This window comes from Microcaecilia unicolor, chromosome 1 (assembly GCF_901765095.1).
Source record: "Microcaecilia unicolor chromosome 1, aMicUni1.1, whole genome shotgun sequence".
Taxonomy (NCBI): Eukaryota; Metazoa; Chordata; class Amphibia; order Gymnophiona; family Siphonopidae; genus Microcaecilia; species Microcaecilia unicolor.
This window is the reverse complement of record NC_044031.1, coordinates 605,582,626-605,596,580: the sequence shown is the minus strand read 5'-3', so window position 1 is coordinate 605,596,580 and position 13,955 is coordinate 605,582,626. Positions and strand designations below refer to the sequence as shown.

The 13,955-nt window shown below is 41.2% G+C and overlaps 1 protein-coding gene across 3 annotated transcripts in view; it reads right to left on the bottom strand.

The window, feature by feature from the left end:
- Positions 1–474: 474 nt before the first annotated feature.
- The window catches only part of SLC45A4 (solute carrier family 45 member 4), a 166,241-nt gene continuing 152,760 nt past the window's right edge, over positions 475–13,955 (bottom strand). For all 3 annotated transcript variants that reach the window (XM_030219634.1, XM_030219625.1, XM_030219644.1), the window contains one exon: positions 475–6,489. In XM_030219634.1, coding sequence (XP_030075494.1) covers positions 6,127–6,489 — 363 coding nt within the window. In that variant the 3' untranslated portion in view covers positions 475–6,126. The remainder of the gene's footprint in view (positions 6,490–13,955) is intronic.

The following is a 13,955-nucleotide window of genomic DNA, read 5'->3' as shown; positions in this document are numbered from 1 at the left end:
GAGCACTTCTATATGGTGTTTGCACAGATTGGATGTATCCTCATCCTTTGTATAAAGTCAAAGCAGCACTGGAATTTCTATATTTTTATAAATGTCAGTCCAAAGGTCTCCTGTCTTATCTAAGAAGGCACCGGCCAGCCATCTCAGCAACTCTTCAAACTATAAAGAAATCGCTAAATCCACTCGAGTAAAGGTGCACTAAAAGGAAATTTAGACCACAAACTATGCACCATTAAATGGTATAGTTCACTTATACAGCTGACAATGAAATGTTCTCAAAGCTGTTCTCCAAAAATACTCATGTCTTCAAATTCAGAAATTGAGCGGTCTCTTGATTTAGCACTACAGTAACACTAATAGAAAGCTGTTAAAATAACAGTACATGGACAAAAATAGAAGGAAAAAGGTACATGGAGGAAACACCTCTTCTACTTGATACAATGGAATTATTGCTGTCTCACCGAAGTATTTTTTTTTGGGGGGGGGGGGGGGGGGCACCAGTTGGTGTTCCAAAAACTTAGGAGTATGATTGGTTGAATCCCCCCCAACCATATGGCCACCAAGGCTGACCCTATTACTGAGCCACTGTTTTGCACATGGCCCTCCTCTCTCTGTTTCTTAGCCCTTATTGACTTATGTAAATGAGGACCTGCAATGATTCTCCACACATGGCCCTACATACCTCATCATACATGTAAAGAGAGAAAATGAACACATTGTGGCCAATAAGTGATGGGTGATGGGCAAGAGACTGAAGGGTTTTGGCTACTTCCCAAAGTCCTTCTCACAGGCAATGTAGACTACAGAGTAGAGACACTGTTAGACATGGCAGGGTGTGCATGCTGTTTCATGCAACTTCCAAATATACCACTCCTCCTTCAACTTTGAAGTGGCTTTTATCAAACGTACAAACAGATCCCTAGTCAGCCAGAAATGACCGATATAAGGGAACAATACTGATTAAAACTCTCTGGGGAACAATCTGGTAAAACAAGGTGTATACATCAATTACTCCCAAGAAGAAAAGTGCTCTTAAAATTGATTCCCCTAGAATAATGATCATTAAACTGTAACTTTATTCCATTTTGTTGGTTTTACTTTTATCTGAGGGTCTAAATTTGAGCTTCTGCCTCTTGTTTTCTTGTGTAAACTCAAAACACCACTAATAAATGGAGTGTGTCACATAGCAGAATTCTACAAAAATCAGATTTCCTCCAGCATTATAACATCTAGACAAGACCAAAAACCTGAAAACTACTATATCTTTACTCTTTTAGAGGCAACAGACCAAAGAAAAAAACCAAAAATGTTACATTGCCACAAAGTTTGTGCCTTCTTCGGAATCAACTGAGAGGCAGCTACAGCCATGGCTCAGTACTCAAAATATAAAATTCCAGGAAAATATTTACTCTTGACTTCGATAACAATATTGGTGCTCTTTTTTTTAACCTTTTGAGGATTATCTCCCCCATCCACAAATTCTGTTAGAGGGAACATTTACTATTTATTTGAACTAAAGAAAACACCTGTGCCAGGAAATACAACAAAATACTGCACATTTTCTGAAATTTTTGCTACACCAGCCACCCAAGCAAGCCTGACTGAAACATTGACATTTGATGGCAAAAATGTCCTTGACAACTGCTGCCTAGAACTGAATGAAAATATGTTAAGGTTTTACATTATGTGAGAGTTCACTGGGGGAAGGGGTGGCGGGTAGTGGTGGTAATATTAAAGGATTTTTTGGCATGTAAAAAGCCTTTTTAAATGTGTAAAAATAATTTTATAAAAATTACCCCAGCCTTTTCATGCATAAAAGTACCAACAAAGAGACATACTTTCATGTGATCCATCTGCAGATGTATTTGGGGTAAAGTTGCAATTTGTGCATGTTTATACAGTACGCATGTTATGTGCAAACATTTATGCCTGTGGTTTCAATCTAGGTGCAATTTCTGTTGTTTTGCCCCTAGTATTTTATAAAGGCACATAGGCATCTTTGTGTCTTTATATAATAGCCTCAAAATAGGCAGCCTGTTAGAAAATTATCTTCATGATATACAAAACAGTAAAATGTCTCTGCACATAAGAGTGCTGGGGATTTTTCACCCATTAAAATCAATAATATAGTTCAATGATGCTCCATGCAATCTTATTTTGATAATATCATTTGCCTTCTTTTAGTCTGACAATCATTCAATTTGTACATCAAAAATAGACCTAACACTATTTTTCAGATCCAGATACCCTTCCAGACCTCCATGAATGCAAAATGGTGAAAGAGTTAATGTAGGGAACGCCCACATGGAAGGGTTTTGGAAGCAGATAGATGGGTTTATGTAAAGGGGATCCTCCCTGGTATAAGAGGATGAATAAAATGATCTCTTGAGATTCCTACCAGCCCTTTTACTGTTCTGTGAAATATACGAAGTCACTAAGTTACATCAGTAGTATGATCTATGTATGTACTTTTGCAATCTAGGAGCAAGCATACACACCAGCTCTCTGGCTGATAAATGCTTGAGCATAAATACAAGCATATATTTGACCTGTTATACCAGCGATCTATAAAGAAAAATAGGCACCAATTTTTCTTTAGAAAATAGGCTCCAAAGAGGTACATTCTTAGCCCTACATATACAGTCACCCTTTTAAAGAGTTACTTTTAGGGTGAACTAAGTATTTTAAAAAATTGGGCTTACTTCAATCTTTAGTAATCATTTAAAGACAAGAGGATAAAAAAGGAATCTCTGAATCAAACAAGTTTCTTGTATGAAGACTACAAACTAAACAGTCAAGATGCACGTTTCTAGAATCAATGATGCAGTTAATCTACACACTTTGGTTGCAAGCTTTTTAGCAATGTTTACTAGTTTAATAGGTCTTTACTGGTTACTAAAACATGCATCAATTTTCTTCTGGCAAATAGATGGCATTACTTCACTGCATGCAGTAAAGCTTCATGCTCCCATGCACTCTAAGGCTAAAAAGCCAATAATGAAATTTAATCAGATTAAATGCTTGTTACTTAACGGCACAATTCTATGGACAATTAAATGTTCATTTCCTAGCAATGGCAGTCCTCAGAATTTTATATAATAAGAAATAAAAAATATATTTCTATAAAACCTCTATTTTAAAGCCTTTACAATTTTTAGTTAGGTTTAATAACTCTCTAGCATGCAGGATGTTTTAGGAGTGTAACAATGCTACATCTCTATTACATGAGGTGGTCAACTTTTAACAGATAATGCGATTTAGCACATCTAAAAGCTCAGATAGCGTCAAAAAGGTTTTAAACGGTTCCAGTAGTTATTATTTTCCCTATCAGAACACAACTCAAAAGAAGTGCCCCAACACAAAATATTAACATCTGAGAAAAAGTAGCAAACTTGTGAGATGTCTTCTGTTGCCCAGATTCTGGGCGGTTCAGTTATAGAGTGCTATGGATTTCAGGTAGCCTGCATTCACTCCCACTGATGCTTAATGCACTGAGACAGAACAAAGGATGCCCTCTGTAGCTGGTCAGAAGTGCTGTCACAACAACATGTGAGTTTAAGTTATACTGAGTGTACATTTTTATTCTAAATATGCTGAATTTCAAGTAAATTCATAGAAAACTGCTTGGCTTTATCTTTCTGCTGAACGATTGTATGGCAGAACAATTCACCCATGCAGTATTGCTCTAAGCTACAGCTGAGGCAGCACGATTATTGCAACACTTGTTTCGCTTAGTCAGAAGAATCGGGGAGGTAGTGCCCCTTCCTCTTCCTCTCATGTTCCTGCATTCCTGTAGTACTTCAGTGAACACAGAATTCATAACACATTGTGAAGGAGTTCATACATTTTAGATGGAACCTTTGGCTTTGATGTTCAAGACTCTATTTAAAAGGCTACTTTATCTTGCTGATGCCAAGCACTTTTGGAGCCTGAGTGTGAAAGCAGCTGAAACACCAGCACTGCCAAGGTACCAAATCAAGCATCTTAAATCAAGACTGGCCTTGCATTTTAGGGACAGTACTGTAAAGCTGCAATGCCGAGGACTCAGGAATCAGTTCCTGGACTAGCTGGGGAGCCTGCAGAAAAAAAAAAAGTGTTTGCAGACCGGGGGAAGAAGTGTCTGCACTGCATAACAGGTCCGCTTTTAATAAGCCTCTTGCTGCAGAGGCTGGATTCAGATGGGAAGGAACACAATGAAAGCAATGAGGAAGGCTCATGGAGCTACAAGCCCTACTGAAGTTGGTTGCACCTGAGCTGGAAGCCCAAAGGAGGCAAGAGGAAATTGCTAGTCCAGCCTCCCTTCCTCCCCCTCCCCATTCTCTCTTTCCTATCTACTTGACAGATACAAGATATGAATGTACAGTAATGGCCTGATTCAGAGCTCTGAGACTGGTACAACACACCTCCAAGAACTTCCAGAATGATGCTCTGCATAGCTCCTCCTTCTATAGAGTTAAAGCCTCAAAGAGTTTTAGACCTCAAGAAGCACCCATTCAGTTATTTAAGAAACCCATCTGTGCAATCTTATTTAATAAGTTATTCATAACTACCAAGTTAAAATCAATGACTCAACCAGCCACAAGTGCAAACAAAACTAATGTACGTAACACCTATGAAAGCATTCCTGGTATCTCACATATGGAATACAGGGAGCAGATAAGTAAACCCTCGTAACGAAGGCTCTCATCCTTAGTCAGTAATCTATACAGTAAGTCCTTTGAAAAGCAAATGCCTGAATTTATAAAGTTAGTAGATTCTCTACATGTAAGAAATATTTGTGGTTATCTTCCAAAAATACTAGAGGTAGGCCTCAGGTTTGAAATGGATTGATTCCTAGTATGTCTTTTGTATTAACACTGAACCATCATGATTTCTCAGTTAAACCAAATATTCAAGAATTATTAAAAGTGCAATATATATATCACGCCTTCTCTGCAAAAAGAAGTTAAATAATGTGAACCCTTGTGGTCACTGTCTTCACAAAACTGACAGAGGAATCATCTTCATGTCTAGCCTCAAAGGAAAGGATCAAACTTGGTGCCAAGAGAGCAACACACAGATTTCACTAGCTTACATGCTTCTGCCTCAAATGGTCACAAAGTGTTCCCATGGATGCCAGTTATAAATTTTGCTTCTACTGCCAAAAACACATCTTGAACACAACCTCCACCCTCCCCTCTGCTCTCATTTTGAAACTTACAGTAGGCAAGGCTGCAATAGCTGCCACCAGGGAACACAGTTTTGAGAATGTAAAGTCCTATTCACGAAGACACACATCTCATTATGCCTATAGAAAAAAAATGCATTTCATCCAGTCCAGATGGCTAGCTCAGGTTCTGCAAGATGCCCCAGGCAAGTCCTGAGGCAGCAAAGTAGGTTGACCAAATCAAGCAAGGTGACCTGTAAGAACTAATGCTTTTGGATTTCAGAAAATTACCAGTCTTAACTTCAGGCCCACAGCTCTAATACAAACCAACTCCCCACAGTCTCACCTACTTCAGGAACACATTCATTCTTCAAAACATTCTGAAGTGATTTGTCAAAAGTTCAATGAGATCAAGTATTTCTACTCAAAGCAAAATGAAATAAATCCTAAATGGGTTGGGGATTGGAGTAAGATAGCTGTAGGGAGCAGATACATATCTGGGAAAAAAACCTGATGCGTTAGGTTTGCCTAATAAAACCCTCAGGATATGAAACAGACAAAAATTACTGAAAGATCATCATCCTGATAGCTTTAAAAAAAAAACTTTAAAATTTCCAAAATATTCATTTTTCTGAACAGTTTCATTTATTGTAAATCATTTACGTTATGAAAGACAAGTAGACTAAAGCACCTGCTGAATGATTGAAGTTGCAGTGGGATTATTTTAATTCATTTTTCACAGACCTGCTTAAAAAGGAAACAGTTTAAAATCTTTGTACGGAAAGCAATTATATTTCTTGGGGCCTCTTCAAACCACCCACTAGGATCGAACCTCATCCTAATGGTGAAATATGGATGAAACCATCATGTTTGCTGCAATGCAACCCATAGTGCATTTCAGTGTTTTGAAACAGCTTTCCCTCCCACCCCCACCCCAGTTCATGCATTGGAACAGTTTGGAATGTGTGAAGATGACCACTTCAAAGGACAGACTCTTTTTCTCCTTCTGTTAAGGCCTGCCCTTTCCGAGAAAGCTTCAAGATGGTTGGTTTCTCAGCATTCGCGCCATCACTCCCAGAGGCCTCTGTGGATTTCTGGCCTTTTGCATGCTCTTTTGGTTCCTCTGCTGAGTCAGGATAAATTACCAGGAACACTGCGGTCAAAAATCCCAGGAATGATCCCACAGATGCCACCAATGGAATGACTCGAACTGTGCCAACTGCATCGACCACTCCACCAAGCGCAGACGCCACCAGGATTTGAGAGATGTAAACCTGGCAGGAAAGGATCGCACAGTCTATGCCAAAGCCTCGTTTTGAATTCCCAGGACTGTGGTGAATATACTGAAAAACAAGAAACATTGCACTGAAAATAGAGAAAAGTCAAGCAGGAATCTAAAGCAGTTTGTATTATCCATATTTCTTCACCACATTACCAATGGATCTCTATGAAAGACTTGGTTTTGGTTTTAACTATTCTTCCAGGGCTCTCTCTTTGGTCTCATTTTCTCCCCCCCTCCTCCCCCCATCTCCCACACTCACTGCAAGAAAATAAATCTTTCCTTTCTGTTTTTCACCACTTTGAAAAAGCATCCCATTGCTGCAAGAAGAGCATGTGTTTTGGCCCTCAGGGGCTGCAAACTGGCCAGGTTTTCAGGATATCCCTAATGAATATACATGTGTGATTTGCATACAATAGAGGTAATGAGCATCCAAGTCTCTCTCATGCATATTACAGATATCCTGAAAACCTGGATAATTTGCAACCCCCTGAGGACTGAACTTGGACAGGCCTGATGGAGCATGGCTCATTGCCTGTATATATTCTTTAGGAACTAAGCATGCTCCAAGTATAAGGCTCTTTTGCGAAATAAGAAATGAAGTGGGCTAAAATACAAACGAAAAAGGTCTTTGCACATTTAATACATATGATAGGGGAAAACATAGTTAGGACGATTGAGTGGTTAAGGAGAAAGCTCAACATTACTTTAAAGAAAGCTCAATATGCATGCAGAGCAACATTCTAAATGTTACATGAAGCCCCAACTGGAGTGTTCAAAATGTGCAGGGTATTTTACAAAAGTCTCGCTCAATGTGCAGCCTTTTATAAAACACACAAAACGCTGTGCAACGGAAACAGCCATTTTATGAAACATATGCAAAATGGAGCACCATTACTCGTTGTGAGTTACGTATGCAAGCATGCTAAGTACCAAGTTTACAACTTCCGTATTTAAAGTGCCAATAAGTGCACAAGTTTAAAGTGCAAACTTTGTAAAAACTGCACATATAACAGAAACCAATTAAAAGAGCAGAGTTCTAAACTTTAGAGCCAAAGGGATAAAGCACAATTGCCCTGTCACTTCATTTATCAAAAAAGCAGGGCCAAAACGAGTTGTTCACACTTGAAAATCAAATGAGGTTAAAATACCAACAGGGAAATTTTGAAATACATGCGTACTCTACTTATAAAATGGGAAGTACACACCATGCCCCTTTTGAGACTTCTGTTGCAGATTTACACACGTACAGTAACTAGCAGCTTTTCTACATCACCACTTACTAGTGATGTGCAAGTTTCATTTTGTTTTTAGCCCAAAACAGAACACCCCACATTTTTTCTCGTGTTACACAGAGTACACATTTTGATAGACATGCCTGTGAACGTATTCTTTTAAAATAGTGCATTTTCACAACAGTGCAGGTACGCGCTATTTTTCAGAGTGTATACTCTTCAGTGAAGTGTGCACATGTTAACATTGTCCCCCCATCCCAAAATGAAAATTAGACCACATGAAAAGGCTTACAAATGAGAAAGGAAACTAAACAAAATGAAAAATTTTGGCCTGCACAATCCATTGCTTATACATGTATGCCCATTTGAACATTTAGAATGCCATCTAACCCTTTCTAAACTGATCTTCAAGGCTGTATAAGGTGAATATGTTGCTAGGGTCTGAAGCTCGCTACAGGCTGAAATGACAAAAAAAAAAAAAAAAAAAAACCCAAAAAACCAACCTTTCAGGTCAGTTCCTTGAGCTCACGAAAGTAAAAAAACCTGAAAAGGCTTTCACCAGCTAAACAAGCGCCATGTGGACTGTGAAAGACTTTATACATAAATGTATTAAGGATGACTCACATAAACCTGTACAAAGACTGATAGCAGCTATGCTCTACTGGAGCCAGTCAAAAGCTTATCCCTTGTTTTTGCTGGGAAGCAGCAGGGGCCTTGGGCGCACGCCGTTTACGAGAATGAGCATGCTGGGGCTGAGCCTGTGCAGGCTGGCGAGCCTCAGAAGCATACCTACACCTAGAATAGGTATAGGGAACACTCCGCGACCTACCAAAATGCCTCTTGGATGAGGAGGTGGCTGCAGAAGATGACCAGTGGGAGAGAGAAGACCCAGCCTCAGTGATTTTTTTTTAAATCTGGTCAGCGGCCTCTTCAACCTTCTCTCCGAAAAGGTTATCCCCTCGGCAAGGGGAATCCGCCATTCTCTGCTGGGCTACTACTACTAAACATTTCTAGAGCGCTACTAGGGTTACGCAGTGCTGTACAAATTAACAAAGAAGGACGGTCCCTGCTCAAAGGAGCTTACAATCTATGGTCCAGGTCAGAAACACGCAGCCATGAGAGTCTGCGCAATGCTATACCCTGGGCAGAGATTCTGGATGCCATGTCAAAAGTGTCGTAAGTGCCCCTGGCCAAGAACTTGCGACACACATTCTGCTGCTTGGCCAACTGGTGAAAAGGCTCGGACTGCCCCAGAGGGAGCGCATCGACCAAGTCTGATAGCTGCCTCACCAAGTTCCACAAGTAGACGCTTGTGAAGAGCTGTGGTGAGACTGAATACAGGGGATGAGCATTGCAGTCTGACATCTTTTCCCCCCAAAAGAGTCCAGGGTTCTAGTTTCTCTACCTGGGGGAGCAGAGGCATAGTTCCTAGAACTCCTGGCCTTTTTGAGAGCAGCATCTACCACCATGGAGTCAGGGGGTAACTGAGACCTCACCAACCCATGTTTCCTGTGGATCTGATATTGGGTACCAATTTTCTTGGGGACCACAGGGACAGAGGAGACGCCAAGTTCCTTACGAGGACTGCCTTGAGTACCTCATGGAGAGGTGCCGTCACTGCCTCAAGTGGAGAGGTGTAGTCCAGGACCTTGAGCATGTTGGCCCTGGGCTCATCCTCCTCGCCTACAGGGACGGAATGGTCTCTGCCATTTCCCATACAAAAGAGGAAAGAGAGACTCTCCGGTGGAGACAGTCTCCTCTCCGGTGGAGGGGAATGCTCAGAAGGGATCCTCATAGGACTCATCGGAGGAAAAGAACCAGAGATCCTCTTCCGATTCCCACGAGCGCTCCTCCTTGGTATCGGACAGCACATCCCTCAGGGATGTCTGAGACCGGGCCCACCTCGACATCGAGGACTCACACCTTCGAGTACGGTGTCAAGGAGCTGGCTCCTGCCTTGACTCCGGCGAAGCTTCCTCCACAGACGTCGAAAGAGAACTGGCCTGGGTGGCAGTCAACACTGGAGGCCAAACCGCGGGCTGCGGGCCAGGCCTCAGTGGAAGGCATGGCAGGCACCCCTGATGCACATCGCTGCATCAATCCCTCCAAGAGCTCAGGGAGCAAGGCCCGGATACACTCGTCGAGATCTGCCATCGATAAAGGCTGAGTGGCAGGTGTGGGCTGAACAGCCTGGGGTGCGGGAGCAAGATCTCAGCTGCTGGGAGAAAGACACATTGGCACCTCTTAAATATAAGAGTGAGCGGTCTTCCCGGGTTGAAGCCCATACCTCCTTCGATGTCGACGCAGCCAACCTCAATGTTGATGCCGAAGAATCGGACTGAGCTCAAAAACGTTTTTCACATTGAGCTTCTCATGAAATCTGTGTCCTTTTCTTCATTTTTTAAAAATTATTTATAAATTTTACACTCTTTACACGATAAACATGTATTGGAAATACATTGAAAAATATTGAATACAAATTAGTAAAGTAACTATTTTAAAGAAAACACATCTTAGATCAAATTCTTCAATTCTTTAGACCACAAAGTGGAATGGGGGGAGGGGGGTGATTTAGATAATAGGAGATCAAAAATAATTAATAAAACTAACTGAAGCAAATGGCCTGGCCTGTTTCTCTTTGAGCAGGGACTGTCCTTCCATGTTAAATTGTACAGCGCTGCGTAACCCTAGTAGCGCTTTAGAAATGTTAAATAGTAGTAGTAGTTTCCCCTTATATCTCTTAATAATCAATCAGTTGTCTTTCATTTACTCTTTAGGTTTAACAGACAGCTTTTTCGTTTATAGAAATGTTTTAAGATGTTCCTGCTCAAAGAAAACATATTTATTACCCATAAACTTAACCAAACATTTACAAGGATATGCCAGTAAATATGTTGCCCCTATAACTCTAGTTTCTTCTCTGAAAGTCAAAAGATTTTTCCTTTTATCTTTTGTAGTTTTACTAACATCAGGATATATCCAAATTCTTTGACCTCAAAAAGTCTTTAAAGAATTTTTAAAGCATTTCATCACTGAGTTTAGATCTTGCTCGAAGGCAAATGAAACAAATAGAGTTCGACGTTGTACTACTTCAGATATCGATTCTTCTAATATTAATGAGATATCCAGAGGTCCTTGTATATTTTGTTGATTTGAAGATAAGTTCCTTGAATGTGTTAGTTTTTCACCACTAAGTCCAGTCTCAGCCTGTGTAGGTATCGGTAAATAATAAGTTTTATTCAATGGAGGTATGGCTGAGGCTAGATATAATAGTGTTTCCTGTAGATCTCATTCCATATACCAAGGGAAAGTTCAATATTCTCAGATTAAAACGTCTGTTAAAATTCTCTATTTGTTCTATTTTCTTATGTATAATACAATTATCTGATATCAAAGTCTCAGTGGTAGCTTTTAAACTTTTCAATTCTTGATGAATTTGGTCAGTTTGTACTGCAGTTTCCTGCTTAGTTTTTTCTAGTGAAATTGTTAAGGAGTCAATTTTACTTACAAGTTGAGAGGTATCTTAAGCTGATTTAAGGACTACCTTGTTTAATCCTTGTAACGCCTTCCATAGTGCCTCGAGAGTAATCTCTGTGGGGGAGAAATCCTCCAAGTTTGTTTCTCCAACATTCTGGGTGAGTTTGATGCCATTCGAGGTCTGGTCGTTTTCGACTTCCGATACGACCTGGGCCTCCTCTCTCTGCCCTAGAAACGCTGGACACGGAGGTCGATTATGTTCTGGAGGTGATAAAGATGTTTCTAATCCCAAGAGGGCCGTCGCTCCTCCTTCGGTCCTCTGCTCGGGCTCAACCGCTCCAGCTGCAGGGATCGTTGTTGTGTATCGATTGATCATCTGTTGGGACGGGGAGGAGGTTCTGGCCAATGGCATTTGGCCCTTCACTATCCCCTTTCTTTTGGAATGCAGCATTTTAGAAAAGAGGAAATTTCTTAAAAGAAACACCAGCAGAAAGTTTCGGTCGATCAGCCAACACGCTCAAGCAGCCATCTTGACACGCCCCCACGAGGAATGTCAACACAATTTGCCGGGCTATGGTCAGGCCGTAGGCACTGAATACACTAAGAATGGGTATTGGTACCAGAGATGGTCCGGTTGCACCGGGAGCAACGTTTGAAGCCACTGGGAGTCTTCGATTACATGGAAGGGAAGATGGCTACAGCAAAATCAAAAGTCGTGATTGTGCCTAATTAAAAAAGGGGAAAGGCAAAAAAATAATACGCGTCCAAATCAAAACAGCAAATGGCACTCGACATGGAAATTCTCTCTCAATGATGTGAACAAAGCCTAGAGTTGTGAATGTGTAAGTGTACAGAAGGTCAAATATAGTGTATTTCCTTATAACGTGGTGAGGGGGATGGGAAGTGATGGGTATTATTGTAAAAACTTAAAAATTAAAGAAGTCAAAGAGGCTAATTTAATGTTGTTCTAATATAGAAAGCATCTTGTTGGAATGTCTGTTACATAGTAACATAGTAGATGACGGCAGAAAAAGACCTGCATGGTCCATCCAGTCTGCCCAACAAGATAAACTCATATGTGCTACTTTTTGTGTATACCTTACCTTGATTTGTACCTGTCCTTTTCAGGGCACAGACCATGTAAGTCTGCCCAGCACTATCCCCGCCTGCCAACCACCAGCCCCGCTTCCCACCACCGATTCTGGCACAGACCGTATAAGTCTGCCCAGCACTATCCTCGCCTCCCGCCACCGGCTCTGCCACCCAATCTCGGCTAAGCTCCTTAGGATCCTTTCCTTCTGAACACGATTCCTTTATGTTTATCCCACGCGTGCTTGAATTCTGTTACCGTTTTCATTTCCACCACCTCCCGTGGGAGGGCATTCCAAACATCCACTACTCTCTCCGTGAAAAAATACTTCCTGACATTTTTCTTGAGTCTGCCCCCCTTCAATCTCATTTCATGTCCTCTCATTCTACCTCCTTCGCATCTCCAGAAAAGGTTCGTTTGCGGATTAATATTTTTCAAATATCTGAACGTCTGTATCATATCACCCCTGTTTCTCCTTTCGTCCAGAGTATACGTGTTCAGGTCATCAAGTCTCTCCTCATACGTCTTGTAACACAAATCCCTTACCATTCTCGTAGCTTTTCTTTGCATGGCCATATATGTAAAAGTGCACTGATGGTTTGAACTTTGAGCAGAATGTATAACTATTCAATAAAGACTTCATATTAAACAAAAATAAATAAAATACCCGTCCGAGCAGACCTAAAGGGCGGCCCACGACGAAAGAGGAAGGGAACAAACGCGGGGGAAAAATGACTAGGAAATAAGGGAAACGTTTTTTTTTTCATTCTTAAATTAAATAAAGAAAAGGAGGGCAAAAAACAGTGCAAAAGCACAGTAAAGGCTCTTCCCGGGCGTGTGAAGAGCAACACAGCTGCTTCCTCCCAAGGAAAAGAATAAACTGAGACACTGCGGGCATTCGTGGTGGGGTGCGGCACACACCCCAAAAGGCTCTGGAATTTTTTCTTTGCTGGCTAGCATGCTGATTCCTGGGTGACATGGATCGTCTACCCACTTGTGAGAATGTAAGTCTGCTTGTCCTCTGAGAAATGGCACAGTTGAACCGTTACAGCATTTAAAAATGCCCATAGATCCAGTTGACAGATTTGTAAACTATTCTCCTGGACAGCCCAGGAGCCCTGGGTAAGATGCCTTTATAGACGCTCCCTAGTCTAGACTGGAAGCCTCTGTCATAAACAATATAGTGTGAAGGAAGTCAAAAGAATAAACTGAAAGCAACACAGGAGAGGCACCAAAAGACTCTGAAATGTTCTATTAAAGTGCTGCCTTAAGGCATTGAGTGGATTGAAGCCATTGGGATTTTAGAGTCCACTGGACTTGTCTTAAACTGAGATGTAGTATGGAGTTACATGAGTTATGAATGAGTTGTGGACAGTCTGCTGCATCTAAATTGCTCAGTGGTCTCTAGATTGGACCAGCTGGTGATAAGCCATGGATTAGGTCATTCCCTATAAACGTCAACTGAAAAGCTCAGATTGGACCTGGAGTGATAACTATCTTAATGACTGTGGCACCCAAGTAGCACTCTACATGGATATGTCCATTCTTGCAGAAGATAAATTCTTGAGCACTCAACTGTCCAAGTAGGAAAAAAAAAAACCATGAAGATCCCCCCTCCTGTGCAGAAATGCCAAATTTGAAGCATTTTGTGAATACCCATGGTGATGACACTAGAGCAAAAAACACAGTACAGGGTACTGAGGTGCTGCTTCCCTACCACGAGAGGCT